The sequence below is a fragment of the Dryas octopetala genome, chromosome 1, assembly GCF_963921425.1.
Source record: "Dryas octopetala chromosome 1, drDryOcto1.1, whole genome shotgun sequence".
Lineage (NCBI taxonomy): Eukaryota > Viridiplantae > Streptophyta > Magnoliopsida > Rosales > Rosaceae > Dryas > Dryas octopetala.
In genome coordinates, this window is record NC_141366.1 from 14,553,641 (window position 1) to 14,573,151 (window position 19,511).

At 35.1% G+C, this 19,511-nt stretch overlaps 2 protein-coding genes across 2 annotated transcripts; both read right to left on the reverse strand.

Annotated features, from left to right (window-relative positions):
* Positions 1 to 894: 894 nt before the first annotated feature.
* LOC147298275 (uncharacterized) lies at positions 895 to 10,225 on the reverse strand. Its single transcript, XM_086229409.1, has 11 exons — positions 9,957 to 10,225; positions 7,844 to 9,515; positions 6,595 to 7,571; positions 6,117 to 6,537; positions 5,531 to 5,907; positions 3,393 to 5,008; positions 2,269 to 2,689; positions 1,900 to 2,062; positions 1,646 to 1,749; positions 1,132 to 1,223; positions 895 to 1,043 (listed from the first exon to the last, which is right to left on the reverse strand). Exons 1-11 carry the CDS (start codon positions 10,223 to 10,225, stop codon positions 967 to 969), a joined length of 6,189 nt encoding a protein of 2,062 aa, XP_086085535.1. The 3' UTR covers positions 895 to 966.
* A 4,728-nt stretch (positions 10,226 to 14,953) lies between these two features.
* LOC147298276 (uncharacterized) lies at positions 14,954 to 18,891 on the reverse strand. Its single transcript, XM_086229448.1, has 5 exons — positions 18,560 to 18,891; positions 18,227 to 18,456; positions 17,198 to 17,267; positions 16,936 to 17,023; positions 14,954 to 15,202 (listed from the first exon to the last, which is right to left on the reverse strand). The coding sequence occupies exons 1-4, from the start codon at positions 18,595 to 18,597 to the stop codon at positions 17,020 to 17,022; spliced, it is 342 nt and encodes a 113-aa protein (XP_086085574.1). The 5' UTR covers positions 18,598 to 18,891; the 3' UTR covers positions 14,954 to 15,202; positions 16,936 to 17,019.
* Between the last annotated feature and the right edge of the window lie 620 nt (positions 18,892 to 19,511).

Below are 19,511 nucleotides of genomic sequence, written 5' to 3' on the forward strand. Positions count from 1 at the left end.
ATTTTGATCTGAATTAACAGGTAAGATAAATGTGTATTAACATAATGTCAACTCTAAAATTATTGTTTGGATACCTAGCTATTAAACATATATTCCATTTATAAGAACATGGAAACCCCTCACCTAACCTCTCCATGAACGAATCAACATGCATGGATCTTATAGTGCAGTGGTACCTCTTTTTTATTCTTTTTTGTTTTTTTATTGAACCTCTATATATTATGATTGCAAGTTTTAGTGCTTGTAATATAATAAGTATTAGTTAATTTAGTTAAACCATAAGATGTGTTGTTTCTAGCTGTTAATAAATCATGTCATATAGAATTCGTGTCAAACAAAAATTAACACAAACCCACTAACTCATTACAGGGTATGAGTTAAGAATCATTTCGCTGAAGATATTTATAGAATCTAGGCTTTTACAAGATGTTTGATTCCCCGGAGAAGTATGGAGAAAAGGACAACTTCCAATATATGTCATACTAAGAAGGAAACCTATAATTAATATATAACCTATCCAATTGAAAGGGTTTTATCTTATAGTCTACAATTAGGATTCAAGATAACGACGAAGGATCGACAATGGGATCATTACAAAATGATAGCAAAAAATGACTTCACGCACAACCAAACAAGAAATAGAAAGACCTCTTTCCCATACTGTTTAACCATATAACATGCAGGAGGGAGAAATAGATTCCATTCCAACGTACTCTCCCATTTCCCATCCCACCTCTTTTAACCCTCCAATTCACATTGTGCCAAAGATATATAGTAAGCACAAGAAGGCACAAAGATATTAAGCACAAGAAGGTACAAAGGTTGCATGGGCAGACTCAATCCAAACTTCTATAATGACACCGATTATAAGGTGCTACAATATATAAGGGATCTGACTCAAACTTTCCATTCACATTAAAAAATGATGATGCCGGTATATCCAATACCCACCATGGTAATATTCAGCTAGACTTTTCCATGAAATTGGAAATTGAGTTTGTAATCATGTTTCAAGGTTGCCAAAGTGTTTCTGCAAGGACCCTCTGCACAAAAAGGAAGAAAATGTGAGACGAAAGCAAAAATTCCCTTCCAGTCACACCTTTTAGCCCTGATCAAATCAAAGTTGTATACCTCCAAATAAGGTATGAAGATGTTGAAGATCTTTTGCTGAGCAAGCGTCTATCAAAGCATATACACCTGGTCTTAGAGCTTCATCTATTTCCCTGCAAATCAGTCATGCAATAGTTCAGCTAATCCTGCCTGATAACTAATGTTTTCTCACGATTGTCCAATCCAAAAAGTAATGTTTTTGGAGATTGTAATAGGTGCATTTGCACATACTTATTTCATGTAATATTGATGGCATCATTTCAAACTCGATCAAGTTTCAGAAATTTTTTTAAGAGGGAGGAAATGAGAAGAAGAAAGCAAGTTATGAACATAGGATCTACACCAACTTCACCCATATATTGTCCACCTTAACCAAAGGCCAGTGGGATTTGATCTTACAAATAACTTTGATTATTAATTCATAAGAACAACATTTGATACACCATTGTTGGCATATATTTATGAGTAATTTATCTGTTATGCTTTTTATGTTCATTAGCAAACAACAAATATATGTTAAGGTTTCAGAAGTTACCTTTTGATGCCTGTTTTACGGGGGCCATATCCTGAATAAACCCATATGTAATTGGATAAAAATTGGGAACAGTGCGGACCATAGACGTCTTTTTGATGTCTTATCTGCAAAAAGATATGATAAAACCGGATGAGTAAGATTTGTTTTCTCCTTTTGGTTCTCAGTCCACTGTACAAGTCAAATTTAATGCAAGATTTACAATCTAAGATAATAATGATACTTTCAATGAGGCATATTTATAAAACGTCTCCTACCTCTTCGTAAATCCTTCTGAGACAACTTGCACATTTGACCCCCTCTTCAACTTCCCATGAAAAGAAGTCTTTTCTGACAACTGAATCGGCATCCAGTGTCTCCAAACAATGAAGAAGAACACGAACAGAAGCTTCAAGTAGAGCAATGCACCCCTCGCATTCGCTAAAAGTTACAAAACAATAATTGAAATTTTATCCAGCGTCTACTTAATGAGGAAGGAAAACCCAAAATGAAAGTAACTGCAGAGTAATGTAGACCAAATGAATATTTAAAGTTTATGTTTTCAATTTTGGCCTAAGGTTAATAGTTTAATTGTGCACTTTACAAATCTTATTATGAGGTCTTCTACACCAAAAGAATATACATACCTTTTGTGATGTTTCAGAACATTATGCAATAATCGGCAGCAAGCAACAAATAGATCGATTGAGTATTGCCTATCTATGCCTATACTTTCTACTGGATTAAAGACTTGGTTATTTGGAATTGTTGAAGGAACATTTGGAACAGGAGCTTCACAAACTTTTAGAAGATGGAAATCTTGAAAAAGTGCTGAAGGTATACGTAAAGATTGTGCTACATGCCAGGTCTTCATTTGGTAAAGAGCATGCTTGCCAGAAATTTTTACCAGTAGGTCAACACACATAAGAATGACTGTTCCTGAATCTGGATCAGTTTGGATCAATCTCTCATAGAAGATTAGTGGACTCTGCAAATGCAGAATAACATTGAACACACTAGCAATTAAGCTCTGGATGTGTCTTCTAACCACACGCAAACGTTTCGGTCCTGAAAGGCAAATAAATTGGTCAGAAAAGAGAGTTCCAAAAATCTTCCATCATTTGCACTTAAATCCATTTATCCATGTAAATGGCATTAATTTGTTTTACATATGTTATTCCACATGACCATTATACATAGAATAATGGTAATCTTAACCGTGTGACTTCATATAGCAACATCAATACCTAGATGGATAGTCATGGTGACAGTGAAATAATTATGCAGCAACTCTAAATTTCAAATCTCAAACACCTTTTTGAACAGTCAGAGAACTGTAAAGGCAAAGATTTAGTTAATGGCCACTTCACTCCAGAACCTTATGAGTTCCAAAGTTGTCAAATATTTTTCAGAAAGGAATGTGTTTATATCTAGAGGTCATATTGTCTTAAAATTAGTAAGATTTATTTATGCCTTAAGTTTTTCATTTAGTTCTATCCATAATCATTTGAAAGTACTATGTCTCAGATTACATTCATAATATGCATGCAAATAAAAGTGATTTAGTAAGATTTAGAAAAGGTTCGATCACCAAAAACTTTACTATTAGCAGGACCTGGAACTAATATATATGCATGTTAGAAGTCTATTGCAACTACTATCAGGAACAACAGTCAATATGGAGTTATGGACACTTTAGAAAATGCAGCAGAGCCATTTCATTCCGTAAGTATCAAACATTTCCTCCATAAATGTGTTAATATGATATTACCTGATACAAATTCTATAACCAAATCCAAACAATCAATGCCAGCTGCAACAATTGAAGAAACCTTTCCCCCGTCTGCACTTCCAGTATGTATGTCATAACTCATCGTGCACCCTTCCCGCACACCAACTAGTGCTCTCTCTATAGCTTGTACTGCAGATAAAAGATGCAGCTTCGATGGTTTTTTTATGAACGCTGCGAATGATGACCTCAACCTAGCTTTAAAATCATCCAATAAGTATGGCCAGTGAGAAAGAGATGGTTCAGAAAATCCCATAGGAGAATGGAGTATTTTGGTGCTTAACTCTGTCTCATGAGATGCTAGAGTAGCTCTTTTCCCCTGTAAAGTTATGCATTTTCCGATAGCCCTTAACTGTAGCTGAACCATCTTGTCATACAAATTTCTGGATGAGGTAGGATTAGTCAAAGGAAAATGATTTGCTAATTCTTCCAGATACTTCAGAACACCATCTAAACACACAAAATAAAAGAAGTGTGGCTCCTGGCTCATTTCCACTGATTCATATAGCAAGACTTGCATAATGCAAGTAAACTTATGCACCAAGTTTGATGGCTGGGAAGCGCTCTTCATATGCAAATTTAGCCTTAAAATAGCTGAAGATGCAATTAATAACTGCCTGAGTAAAAATGCTGTGTCGGGGTAGTCACCTTTTAGAAAGCTTCTCAACAAAGGCTTATTTAAAGATTGCAGTTCAAATGAATCAGCATCAGTCAGAACACTGACAGCACAATTTGCACCTTCCAAGTGCAACCTTTTTCTATGAACACTACCAATTCCAGAGTCAGACTTTTGAAGATTTTGAACATCACAGAAAGTTCTGGCTTGTTGATTATCGTCAAAAAGCACCATTTGTAAGAGAAGACTAGAAAATTCTGCAAAAACATTTATACAGAGGTTGAGTTCAGAGATAGGTTCAAGTTTCTGCCTTGACAAGTTTACTTTATGATCATCATTTCTCGCATCTGTATTGTTCACAACACATGCTAGGCCCCACAAAAACCCACTAACGCAAGAAATTATGGATGAAAACTTGTTCAAATTCAAAACATCAACACCAACTCTCACTTTTCCATTGCAAACGCCATCCTTCAAATTTAAAAGTAAGCTTTGCATCTGTTCCTTCAAACTCTTAGCAACAATTGTTACACTCTTCCAGGCTTCAACATAATTAGAAGAATCCAAGCATGGATCAGATTCACTTAAATTGCTCTGTTCATGTACAAATTCAGCATGCAGTTCAGCAACTTTATGGAAATGGACAGCATGATTAGATTGATATTTATTTAATGTAAGAAACACATAAAATGTGTGATCCATCAACGACAAGATCATATCATTAACTGGACTGCAATTGTCTTTTGAAAATGATTCTTGAAGCCCAACAACCGCATACACTGACTTGTAAAGCCATAAAACAGGAAATGAATCCTCAAAGAACACTGAAGTATGTGAGATTTGACTGGCTACTGTCTTCTCCTCACAAGCCATAATTATATATTTCAAAGCCTTCCGACAAGACACAAACAATCTGACGAGCTCGTAATGATGATTCGAGTATAATGCATTCTGAGAATCTAATAAGCCGCCAACAACAAGCCTGAAAAACATAGAACTGATCATATTAATAAATATTTTGATTGAATTGCAACAAAGATTATGCTTCATCAGAGAACTTCAATTCAAACTAAAGGGTAAGCATGGGGAAAAAAAGGTGCTTATGTAAGTAGTGAGATACTATTATTATCTTCACCCATTAAATTATAGAAAAAGTTCATAAGTATAGTTTGTCGGTGATAAGCAGTTCTGAGCAAAACACATTGTGAAACAAATTAGATTTTAACTACTTTGCTTTTATTACATACATTTAATGGAATTATGTGCAAGACAATAGTGCAGCACAACAATATTATATTTCTATGAAGTTTTGCATCTTAGAACTCAACTCAATTAAGTGGATACTCGTCCTATTGACTATTCAATTTTGGCAATCTAATTGCTCACTAAAGAAGATTTTTTTTTTTTCATAGTTTTTAAAAAAGCAACAAGAACTATTTCAGGTGTGGGACCATGGTACCGCATCAAACCATAAAAACTCATGTTGATAGAACAAAGCTCGTACCTTTCAAGGTTGAGAATAGAAGTCACATACAGTGAAAATGATCTTGAATTCAAATGATCTTTCGGCATACAACTCAAAAGATTAAGCAAACTCTGACAAGCTGTAAATTTCATGGTCGATGGTAGGGCTTTTTGTTCCTTGCAACTTTCTGTAAGCAGCTTATCAGAAGAACGTGTAACCGGCTTTTCTTCTGAGGAACAATCACATATGTGTTGTTTGTTGCAGGAAACAACTGAGTTCTCTAGGGCACTCAAAACCTCCGGCCAATTAGGTGATGATTTGAAATCAACATTGCCCGATGAAAAGTCACTGATGAGTGGTGATGTAGATTTCTCCAATGCGCAGCAAAACCTTGATGCAAAATACCTGCGGACAAACTAATACAAGAGAGAGAATAAATACCTGGGTTGAAATAATCACTAGAAAAGTTCATAGAAGCGTATAGACATCAATATGAGAGGAGAAGTGTAAACGAAGAACAAACAACACAGACACAGAAAAAGTAAGATAATGTGCAAGGGTATGTGTGCTGTGTGCACATGTGAATGCGTGGAGAAGCACTATGTGATGTTTGATAGCTGCTTACTCTTTGCTCATACAGAATGGAGTCAATAAAGCATTGTGATGAGATTTGATGCAAGGTTACTTTCTTCAGTCTGTCAGCTTCATGGTTGTTGTGATCTCTAACCCCCCCAAAGCTGCTTCTTACACAGGGAAGGGAAGTATGGATTAAAAGAGAAAGGAACATCTTCAAATTCTTCTTAGTGGCATGTGTGCACCAAATATAAACATTTTGGCAAACAACCCACCAAATTGCAGTTGACAATGACTTCTTGTTCACAGCACAAACACTTAAATCCCATTCATCACTTTCATGGGCAATCATCTTATTACAAGTTGTGCCATCAGAAGCGAAGATTGGCTGTTGATCTTCAGACATTAATGATAGGTGCTCCATCATAAAACCAGTAAGACCTGCTGCCTCTTGCCTCAAAACAGAGATATGTCTTTCCAACTTTTTGCTTCTTTTACAACACTGTGACAAGCCAGAGTCATCAAGTAACCTGGCTTGCACCATATTATCATAATTTTGCATCAAATATTCAAAAGACTTTATATGCCTATTCAAATCAGCAATCCTATCACGGGACATAGCATGCATTACATAAGTCAAAGGACAAGAATGAGCTGCACGGTCCTTACAATCGATGTATGAAATGGATTGAATAACAGCAAGAAGAGAAGCTGAAGGTTGTATGATCCAAGAAAAATATCCCCCATTGGTCCAATCAGTCACTTCCATCCAATCCCTGCCAGAGTATGATGTGAATGAATCTCCTGTTGCTGCTGACATCTTTCTTGATAAATCTGGAGGCATAAGGATCGTTGTTTGCCTATATAAGTGTTGGCAGGACATATACAATCGAAAGAAGAACACAAAGACCCAATGAGTGGACAATCCAAATATCAGAAAATTATTTTTGTTTCCACCAATCACATTGTCAAAACCTTTTCCAGTGACAGAAAAGAGGAACTTGCTTACAGCATCTGGCTGTAGTCCAACCAGACTACTCATGCAAGGACAAATTACTGCTATAAGGTCCTTTATAGAAACTCCAATGAGGTTACAGTTTCCAGTTGTGACAATCAGTGACTCTAGAACAAGTGCATACATTTCAGACAACCCTCTCCCCAAAAGTTCAGCTTCCAGATTAAAATTCTGCAAGCTGCTTTGCACATGCCATTTGCCAAATTCTTTGTAATCAGCCTTCGAACAACTAATTTTCATCCACTCTAGAGATTCTGATATATCCATTGTTAACTGCTGAATACACCCACTCGCTTGTCCTTCTGGTATGGACTTGATCACTTTATGGATTGCAATCTTAAACTCTTGTGAAGATAATAGCATTTCCACTGATTTTGCATAAGCTTCATCATGTACAGAAATCACAAATCTAGTATAGTTCAGTTCACCATCGCCATTATGTGAATTTAGAAGCCTTATTGCTTTACACAATGCAAAAATAGCATTGTTCACCTGCATTAGTGCAACAGTATCAGTAGAAGAAACTTCAATCAAAGACTTCCATAAAAATATTATGGTTTGTGACAATTCACCACCCAAAAATAAATCTCAAAAACTCTCTCCCCCACCCCTTCCGGCCCCACCCCCCACAACTCTTGAGTGGAACTGGTAAAAGAGTTGATTTTAGAAACAGCTTACTCATATATAATTATGACCATATGGACGTATATTCATACAGAAGTTAAAAGTCAGACAAATGCTTAATCAAAGGGCATTCAACTAACCTGGCGAAGTTGACTATAGAGATTAACTAATTGGCATCCAATATCTGTTATCTTGAAAGATAATGAGCATCGATCCGGACCATCCCTCAAAGAAATCCCAATGGCTAAGTAAGAAAGCATCACAAGCCACAAGCTTACCAAATCGTTCTCTATAACCTCATATTCAATTTCCAAAAGATACCCTACAGCAGAAAGTACCTCTTTGGCTATTAAAGTAAAAGTATCCATGTGTGTCCCATTAACTACGCCATGTTTTGACGACTGAATTAAATTGAAGGACAATGATATTATCATATTATAAACCTTCTTCAAGAAATTAAGGCAAGCTCCCTCAGAGGTGTCCTCTGTTCTCAAATAAACCTTTTCATGCATAAAGCCAAAAAGTAAAATATTGATAGATTTAAGTGTGCGATGAACATCCAACAATGCAGGTCCCAGTTCCAGCTTAGTTTCAAGATAGCCATTAATCTCAAGCAGAGGAGGCTCCATAATCAGTACAAAAAAATTATGAAGTGACTTTCGGGTTTCTGCCTTGAAACTAGTTGAGCAATAATACTTTTCATCCAGTGCAGTACTACTCCCAGATGACAACTTAGAAGTATAACTCATTAAATTAACTTCTAATTGCATTGAACCTTCAGCTCTCTCCATCATTTTGGTAGTTTCAGTCAGCATTGAAGGCCTTTTTTGCTTTTTAACTTGACCAATAAGCAAGCGAAAAAGTTCTCCTCTGCCTTCCACTGCCAGTCTATTATTTGCAGCCAAAATTCTTAGTTTATCAAATAAATATGTGTGATAACTCTCAATTGTTTTGGAGTCTTTTGACTTCCCGTAATTGGATGCAGCATTTTTTTTAGTACTGCATAAGTTCAGAAATTCATCAATGTGGACTGGATGATATAGCCCATGAGATAAGACTTCTTCAACTAGCTTGAGTAAGTTTCTTGTCCAAACAGAATTACTTCCATCTATCTGAAGACGCAGCAGACCACCCAAGAGATGCAACAGAGGCTCAAGGAGTTTATCAATAAAATCACGAAATCTTTTTTTCTGAGCTGGGTGAGCCCTCAAAAACTTGGAAAATGGCTCAAGCACCAAGCACGAGAATCTGAAAACAAAGACACCCTCATCGCAACTAACAAGATTTTCAATGTAAAATTTTTCTACAAGCTTAAGAACTACCTCCACATTTGAAATCCACAGGCCTATATTTTCATCGGACAAGCCTCCGTGGGATGAAAATACCAAAGAAATACAATCAAACACGGTACTGTACAATTGTAACCCTTCACCACTGGAAAACAGATCTTTTGGACATGAAGCTGTTTTGTTCAATAAGGACAGTGCATTTCTTGCAATCGCACCAAAAGAGTGTAAAAGATCCCTCTTGAAACTTAAAGAAACATTCAATTTCAAAGACTCCTCCAAGCAGAACTTCAAAATCTCCCAGCACCTAAAATCCATATACGTCTCAATAACTTCAGCTTGGTGCTTCTCTCCACCACTCTGAATTTTCTTTACTGAAGAAATCAACAATTTCTGGATCCAGTCATTGACAAAAATTATTAAACGTGCCATATTCACGGCCTCATTATCCCGATCGGCATTGCTGCCTTCTTCTTTCACTCTTATCACAAAACCATAAGCTAGTTCCACACTGCATTTACATTCCCTCATTAATCAGAATTAAATCGGAACGCTCCTTTTGATCAATTAACACATGAAACGAAGACAACATGAAGCTTTAAATCTTGGTTTACACAATATCTCAAGTAAAAAACAAAAAATAAAAAACAAAACAAAACCCAATAGATTGAGTCTAATTCAACTCACTTGGCTCTTAAATGGGGTTATAAGTTTCTTAGTTCCTTCCTACTACACAGACTCTAACTCTCTCTCATCTTTCCATTTCATGAATATTGTTATCAACTTGTAATATAAAAAACGTAAATAACACAATACCTTAGCCAAGAACCCAGCTTTGGTTACCATTTTGAATTAAATTCACTTCATTAATTAAATTTAAAATTAAATGCTCGATTTTAGCTGCTCATAAACATGTATGAAAAAACAATCATATTTATCAAGCTCAATGTAAGAGGAATATACTCACTTCTGAAGCTCAAGCTCTTTGTTTTGTTTTTGGAGTGGCAATATCAACTCCAGGTTCCTCCATGGACCACCTTGTTCCAGCTCCTGACTGGGTTCTCTCTGCTCGGGACATTCAGCTCTTTTCACATCCACATCCACTTCTTGTGGTTCACTCTCTTTCTCAATACGGCGCGTTTTGGAAGGTCTTTCGGATTCTCCAGGGCTCCTCTGCTTTCTCTTTTGGTTCCTCTTCGTTTGTTTCAATTTAGACTTAGCCTCCAAATCGCCCATTGTTGAACTCTTCTGTCACTGTGGTTTTTGTTTAGAGGTTTTTGACAAAGAGTTTAGAGACTTGGAGGTAGTTGTAGGGTTTAACAGATGCAGAGCGCGCCGTGGGGATGAAGAAAAGCTTGACGTCGTCGTTTTTCATTAATGTTCTTTTTTCTTTTTCTTTTTGGGCAAATTTTTCTTATTATTTATTTATTTTAAGTTGAGCAAATAATTAAAAGAAAATGATTTTAACACCCAAATTTGGGCTTGTGCTTCCTTTGCGGTCCTGGTGGTTTTGTTGATTTCTAATTTGGCCTAATTTCCTCTTTGCCGGCCCACTCAATTTTCTACTGGTCCACAATTTAATTTTCTTATTCCCTTTTTGCCCTTCTTGCAGTTAGCTTCTCATTCAGCGAGTCAAAGAGCTTCATCAACCTCCAAACCAAAACCTCAAAGCTCCAAAGCCTCACAACAATGTCCACCACCAAAGCAGGGTTGGAGGAGAAGCGCGGGACTGAGCCCCGATCTCACCAAATCGGACAACCTCGATCCCGGCGTCAACCTCTCCAAGTTCGTTTTTCTATAATCTCTTCCTTCTTCTTCTTTGAGATTGAGAATATGGTGGATTTTGACAGTGATATCAAAGGCCTTATGTCGGCGCTGCAGTAGATCAGAGAAAAGGCTCACAAGGACGGCCTGAAGAAGAACAAAGAGACAATTTCCAGGTAATTTCAATCGTTTTTGCTCTGATCCGACTCAATTAACACTGAAATTCGAAATTTGAAGCTCTTTCAGTGATTGGTTTACAAATATTTCTATTTATTTTTCATTGTTATTGTTATTAGAATTGTTACTGTCTGAATTGTTAGTGTTATTGTTAATGGGACTGGGTTCTATTTGCTTGTTTCTCATATTTTTCTTTGGTGTTTGGTTTCGAAGAAAAGTGTGCTGAATGTGAAGATGGAAGTATGAGATTTGACATTTTGTTTGTTCTTCCAACTTTTGATTAGCTTTGATTTTTCTAATTTTGTTTTTCAGAATGTTCATTTCTTCTCTGGTATTATTACGAGGGATGGGATTCAATAGGATTGCAGTTTCTAAGACTTTGGGTTCTTCAATTTTGTTTTCTAGTTTCCATAGTTCAACATTATTTCTTCCTCCATCAAAGAATCCCACGGGCATCAGAGCATCAAAAAAGATCTTTGTTCTCTTCATGCCTTAGTGCACATAAACTAGGCTTTATGCCTATGCTTGCAATTTATCTTTGCATTGTCTTTTCCACCTCTTTTTTTTTATTACAGCCACTGTCAGTCTTTTTCCTTCTTATTTCAACACTTTAATTGCTATCATATATGTTACTGTGATTTTTAGGATTTAAAATTTGGTTTATTGTGATTTTTTCATATTGAATGATTGAATGTACTAGGCTTTTTGCCCATTTTTTACATAGATTTGAAATTGTAAGTAACAAATAACATGTTATATATTGTTACTGTTTGGCAGTAACAACTTGTTATATATCGTTACTGTTCGGCAGTAACAACTTGTTATATATCGTTACTGTTCGGCAGTAACAACATGTTATATATTGCTACTGCTTGTCAGTAACAACATGTTATTGTTACTGCGTTATATATTGTTATTGTTTGACAGTAACAACTTGTTATATATTGTTACTGTTTGGTAGTAACAACATGTTATATATTTCTACTACTTGTCAATAACAACATGTTATTGTTACTGCCAATAGCAACATGTTATTGTTACTATTTGACAATAGCAACATGTTACTATGATTTTTATGTTTTTTTTTATGGTTTAAAATTTGATTGTCTGTTATTGCCACGGTTAGACAAGGACAATTCTCTAATGGATAGTGGCATCCTCTAACAAGGAGAGAGACCAAGGGGTGGGTGGGGTGGGTGTGATGGGTGGGAATGACTAATGGTTTTATGTTATTGTTCCTGTCTAACAGTGACATTTCTCTAATAGACAGTTGCAATTTTTTAATATGGTTCAGAATATAGTTGTTACTGTTTGTCAGTGACAACCTTATTGTTAACAATAACAATCTATTACCCCCCATTTATGTTTTAACAATGACAATATACCCTTGTATCATTTTGGAAAAAAAAAAAAATGAACATGTATAAATTTAGTTCGCCTAAAAGCAATGATGTCAAAATAATCCCGGTTCCATTTTTACTCCTGTCAATGGAAGCCATGCAGCTGCAATATGGTTGTACATGCAGCAGCAAAATTTGCCCGTTCATGTAATGACTTTTCTTCTTGGATTGAGGATGCACCTAGTTGGCTGCAACTTTTTCTTTTGTCTGATGTATCTCGCGGCGATTAATCAATGAAAAGCTATGTTTTTTCAAAAAAAAAAATTCAATAGCCTAAAAGCAAGAATAACACAAGTTATAATAGTTTAATAATAAAAATAATAAAAGGTACATAAAAATCATAGTGAAGCAGGTGACAAGTTGTAAGAGTTTAATAATAAAATAATGAAAGGTAAATGAAAAGTATAGTGGAGCATTAGTTATGCTACGCTGTCAGAAAAAAATCGATGGCAATATTGTAATTTTGATTCATTTTAATGGCTTTTCTCACACTTGATTCGGGTCTTTTAAAAAGTGGACCGCTACAGTATTTTACTGTAGCGGATGGGCCGTGTAATCATCCATTTTTTGCAATTGGACTTTAAAAAAAAAACCCAATAATTAAACTAAAGTCAAAATTTAAACAAACCCTCCCCTCCCAAAAAGAAGTGAAAACAAAATAAATAGATAAATTAATTACACTTACACCCCCTGAGGTTTATCGTTTTTTCACATATATCCCCTGGGGTTTCAATAATTACACATACACCTCCTGAGGTTTCAAAACTATTGCATATAACGCCCTATATGAGATGAAAAATGATGAGAAATTATGGAAAAAAACATGCTAAGGCGTGAAATGGCCTAATAAAATTACTCAAGGTGTAAGGTCCAACCTCAATACAAATATTTTCTTTTTTGTTTATTTATTTTTTTCTCTTATATGGGGTTATATGCAATAGTTTTGAAACCTCAGGGGGTGTATGTGTAATTTTTGAAACCCCAAGAGGTATATGTGAAAAGACGATAAACCTCAGGGGGTGTAAGTGTAATTAACTCATAAATAGATACTCTTATTTGACTGCAAAAATGATTTAGGTAGTCTATGAAAACAAATTTTAATAAATTTTTTTTTTCAAATTTAGAAAATAAAACATTAAAACTAGCTACCATCCTCGGTGACGAACATGACCGGTGAGTGAGTCACAGTACCAGTCTACCAGATTTTACGTAACATATGCTTTTTACTTTTTTAGTGTCAAAGGAAAAATTTTGAATGGAACAATTGTACTATGTGTATAGTATGACCACTATGTGTTAGTGGCATCATGTGTTTTATTTATTTTGAAAAATAATGAACTTTATTTGAAATAAACACATGTACCTGTATATTATTAGAGGTTGTACCGCACACATGGCACGACTACCTGACCAAAAACTCTCTCGTGTCAAAATTATTAATTAATACTTCATTCTATTAATCAGTCCATATATCATCTAAGCTTGTGCCATATTATCTATATAATAAAACAAAACGATTTTTGAATCTTAAAATTTATCTCTGGGTCCGAATGACTGAGATCATTTCGGCTTTTATCTAATGGTCTATTATCTATTTCTCAAATTTACTTTTCCACATATGAGAATTGATTTGATGTCTCTCTCACCTTAATTTCCCCTTAACATTCAACTTTCTTAATTAATTTCCCCTTAATTAAGTAAATTAATTTTCCCTTTGAACGTGTCATCGGCACAGGTTACCCTTAGTTGCTCTTATAAGTGTGCTCAATAATTTGGTAGTGAGTAGCAAAACATTATGTCAAGACCAAGTTGACATTTCATCCGATTTGTTGGGCACTACTACAAAAAAGGCCTTTAATATTGGTGATCCACTGATATCTATTAGGGTGAAAAACCGATATTTTCAGGGGTGATATCTATTCTACCCTTAGAATAGATATCGGTGATACACTGATATCTATTACATGTTTTAATATCAGAACGTTTGGAAAAACTGATATCCAAACATCTCAAACTGATATCTAAAGTGTCAAAAATGATAAGAATTTATGTAAAACAGATATCTAAACATATTTTAAATATCGTTTTGGTATTTTAAACTGATATCTAAATGGACTTTGATACTGGTTTTCAGTAAATAACTGATACAAAACCATCTTTATATATCGCATTTCTTATTAAACTGATATCTATTTTATGTTTTAATAACATAAAGTTTGGAAGAACTGGTATGTAAACATATTTTAAATATCGTTTCTGTAATCTAAACTGATATGTAAATGTACTTTCACTACAAACTACTGATGTTACACCCATCCTTACATATCGCATTACCTATTAAACGGATATCTAAACTAACTTTGATATCGTTTTTCAGTTATTAACTGATGTTAAACTCATCTTTATATATCAATTTTTTTAATAAAACTGACATTAAAAACTCCGAAAAAAGTGATATGTACGGTTGGTGTGAAATATTTTTTTGTGTGTAAAAACTCATATAAATGCCCTGGACATGCAAGTACACAAATGTGTGACCTAAAATTGGTGCATTTTCAAATTTGCCTTTCATCCAAACATTCCAAGTACAAAAATGCATTCCATTCATTCAAAACATGTCTACATATCACGAAAATTAGGGGGAGACCTCATCTCTCTAACCCCATCTTTCAAATCTAAGCTAGGCCTATATAGCCAACATGTACAAAATATAAGGTATGGCCGTGCACACTTGTTCTAATTTGTATTACAGCAGTTCATGAGGGAAAATAATTGAATCAAAATTAACCTAAGAAATCTGCACTTGACTTCAATTTCCTCATTGAGAAGACAGTACCTCCATTTTTCTCAGAACATCTTCCAGACTACCAACCTGTTGAAACAATTTTAATGAAAGAATGACATTACATAAGTTGCAGTGTAGCTTAGTAATCATAACGACTTTAAATATGAAAGGGGTAAGAAACTTAAAGAGCATAAAGTGTTTGCTTATTTCTAAAGTTTCATCATAGCTTCTCATCAAAGATAATTAAGCTACAAAACTGAGGATTCTGAGAAGGTGGTTTGATGTCTCTATTGGTTGCCTCTTTCGTGGTTTGAATCAAGGAACAACTAATGAAATGCTTAATGATTGTCTGGTCTGCATAGAGGAAGGTTAGAATAGATGTCCCTCTCAGTTGGAATTTGGGTTCATGGCTTAGTTTAGACTTTAGAGAAGGTAGGCGGGAGACTGGAACTGCAACTTTAATTTCCTTGGTAATTTTCAATTAGTTATTGCTGGGGTGGGTCATGAATAAAGTTTTAAACAATTTTAAGGGCATGTTGCTTGTTGAAACATTCTTTAAGTGTGTAAAATGACATATCGTTATTGTCTACTTCATGTTTTAATTATGTTATTGATGAAAAAACGACACGTCTAGAGTATAATGTTAACAAAACTAACTCTAGTAGGTATGGTCAGTAGCAGACAAGATATTCTTGCTGATCTAGAAAGCCACAGAAACATAGAATCTTTGGCAACTTCATTCTATATTTCCAATTCCCACAGTAAACTTCCTAAAACCAAGGCAACTCCACCATGCTTTATTTCTTCTTATTCATCGTTTTGGGTTTTTACTGTTCCCTACTAGCTCTTGGCAGAGGGAGCAGATTACTTCAAAAAAATAAAAATAAAAATTGTGACTTGAGCAATTAAACCAGGTTCCTTCCAGGGATGATCAGAAAGAGGAGGTCGTATTGGATGGAAAACCCAGAAATTAGAAGTAACAAATCAAGGCTATCAAGCTAGTAAAGTTTGGCTTATACTAGTGAGACTGAGAGATGATGCAAATATGAAACAAGAAAGTAGGGATTTAGTGCAAGCAAATAAGTCCTCGACCTAAGTGAAGGCCAATGAAAGCAATAGGCCAAGAACTAAAGCAACTATAGACTCAATATACAGATGAAGTCTGGGGAACAATGGCATAGACATATTGCATGGACAACAGAGCATAATGGTACATAGGGAAAAGCTTTGTATGGGTAAAACATTATCATACAACATGTTGGACATAAACGAGGGGGACACTTAAGACTTATTGAGAAAATCTATGTACTGTTGAAGATTTTATAAAATATATTGGAAGCTTTTTAGAAGCTCAAGAATATGTCCCAACTATATTAAAAGAAATACTTGAAATGTGTCGTTCCATTTCCACCTATGCCAAACCATTATGGAGCACAGACTACGCAAAGACAAGGCAGTCATGGTACAGTATAAGAAAGTAGGCAAGGAAATGCAATAAAACCATATACATTGATAAGAGGAATGACTACAACAAGACTATCTACCTAGACACAGACCAAACAATTGTTTTGCCAACAAGCCGAAGGTATGCAGCAAATATGCTGTACAATAATTGCTCACTTAGTTTCTATGTGAATCACTGAATCAAAGGTAATATTAGAAAAAATCTAAGTCAGCTATTTAAATCAGATATGCAAAAGATCAACACAATGCTGTGAACTGACCCAACAAACTCAACAGTTGTTCTCTATTTCCAGAAGATTGATTATGCTCATCAAAATGAGAAATACAAAGGTAACGAAGTAGTAGTAAGCTAGAACCTCATTAACAAGTGGCAATCTCCACATTACATAGCAAGCTTTTCAATATCATCAGCTCCAGGACCATCTAAGTGACATAAATTATTAGCTGCATAATAAGCATCAATTATTAACACAAGAATACAGCAACAAAATAGCAAAAGCATGTAGTGATAGAAAAATCATATGATATTAGAAAATCAATAGAATAAAAAAAGCCATGATCTTCTTCACAAAGACCACCAAGATCATTGCCATCTTGTATCACTTTATCAAATCTAACCCCAATTTTTGAGGATCCATTTTCTTCAAAAGCAAGAACAACTTTGCCTCGACAGCCATGCATTGGTCCCCTGCAGAAAAAAGAAATTAGAACCAAATTCACTTCCCAATCAATTGTCTACGGAATTCATGGGGCAAGATTCTCAACTTTAGCTTACATAAAATAACCACAAATAAAATAAGATAAGTCTTCATAAAGCATGCATCAGTTCTCTTAAGACTGATGTAATCAAATTAAAAGTGATTTTATATTGTCAAATTTCTTATGTTCTAAAGAATCAAAAACGAAAAAAGATATGACATTTCAACCCTCTTAACATGAATATTTATCATTCACCTCTCCTAAACTCTACAAAAAAAAACTCTTCTACCAAAAAAACCACAAATTATCCCTGAATAAATGGTTAATGGTAATAAAGATTTTCAATCTCAAAATTTAGGTGATATGTTCCATTCTCTAGCAATATGACAGAATTTCCAATCTAATTAACAAAAAAAAAAAAAAAAAAGAGAGAGAAAGAAATGTAGATACAACCACTGCTAATGCATACAGCATTATGTTTAAGAACATTCAGGCACTAATCCAAGAGAGTTTCCCATATGCAAGAGCATATCAACCATAGTAAAGGTAAAAAATGTCAAATGAAGCAAAGAACAATACCAAGAAGCAAAGGCATAGATGATAACAAGTGCCAATACCAATAATGAAAAGCAGCTGAAATAAGATAAATACCAGGTAGGAAGAGCAAACCACCCGTAATAGCAATAGAAAAAAAGGTCCCTTGGCTGATCAACCTAAAAAATGTCATCATCTAAAATGGACAAGCCAGCTTAATTTATAGCATTTTGACAACAAACAAAGAAGAAGAAACTCGGGATGCAAGGTAGTCATTTATTTTGTGAATATTTATTTTAGGGTAGCTGGGAGTTAGGGGAGCCAGTGACATAGATGTTAAGGCCTAACTTTAGACTAACAAGCAAACAATTTGTCATTTAAAATAACTAAGTACAGAACTGTAAGAAAACACACGTTTGGCTGAGATCCAAGCTTCTGCCTCGAGAGGATGTCGTCCGACCTCCAAGAATTGGCAATCGCAAAGCGCTGTCCGACCTCCGAGACAGAGAGACTTACAGTGAGATTGAGAGAGAGACGAAGCTCTTGACCTTGGCTCGACGAAGCTCATTCCAGTGACGATGACGAACGACGGTTCTGTAGACGATGACGAACGACGATTCTGTAGACGATGACGAACGACGGTTCTGTAGACGAACGACAAGGCTCAATCATGCACTTGCAAGTTGAAAACCCCAAAAAAAACCAATAAGCAAAACCTAAACAAAAAAGATAAGAACCTGAACTGACCTAGGTTGCTGATGGAGTAGCTCAGTGTGACGGCGCATGTACAGGGCCACCACAGATGATGAACGACTTCGAGGTTGTTCAAAGGAAACACCCAAGGCTTCAAAATCTCCCAATACAGATTTAATCTAGGTTTGCAGAAAGGGGGATAAGAATTGAGAAAAAGAGAGAGCGAGAGAGAGAGAGTGTGTGTAGGAAGAATTGAGATCGATGATGGCAGGATGCAGATCGAGAACGATGATGGCGGGATGCAGATTGATGAAGTTTGTGTAAAGTGTTGGGGGGTCTTCGAATGGGTAAGGGAGTCTAATTCTTGGGAGTTGTGTCTGAGATGTAGGTGGTACGCAAAAAAAATTTTAAGTTGGTGCAAAATTCAGCGGCTAATCACTTAATGCAATTAAAGATATCAGTTCATATTTTAGATATGAGTTTTTAGGATATTTTTAATTTATGGGTAAAAATTTAGATATCAGTTTTAAAAAGTATTGATATGTAATAAGTTATAGATATCAATAAAAAAATTAACTGATATCTAAATTTATACGATATCAGTTTTGTTACAAACCGATATCTTAGCAGTGATATCTATCGCCTTTTTTGTAGTAGTGGGGTCTTCTTCTGCCACCTTATTAATAGTCATCTTGCATGATGTATTACCGTTCATACATTATTAACGACAATTGTACTCAACATAATAAAGTCCTACTAATTCGTTAAACTTATATAATTAATTGAAGAAGATAAGATAATAGTAATACCTCTTATCAGTCTGGCTAATATGAGACATAAAATGTTATTCTCAATGGTTTCCTCATATAACCTAAGTAGAGCAATTATCTTTAACCATTTTCAATAAATTTATATTATTTCTTCAAACAAAGTTTTTTGTTATTATTATAATATTTACCCTCTTGTGGGTTCAAAGACTAAGACGTTTAATTTTACAATTCACACG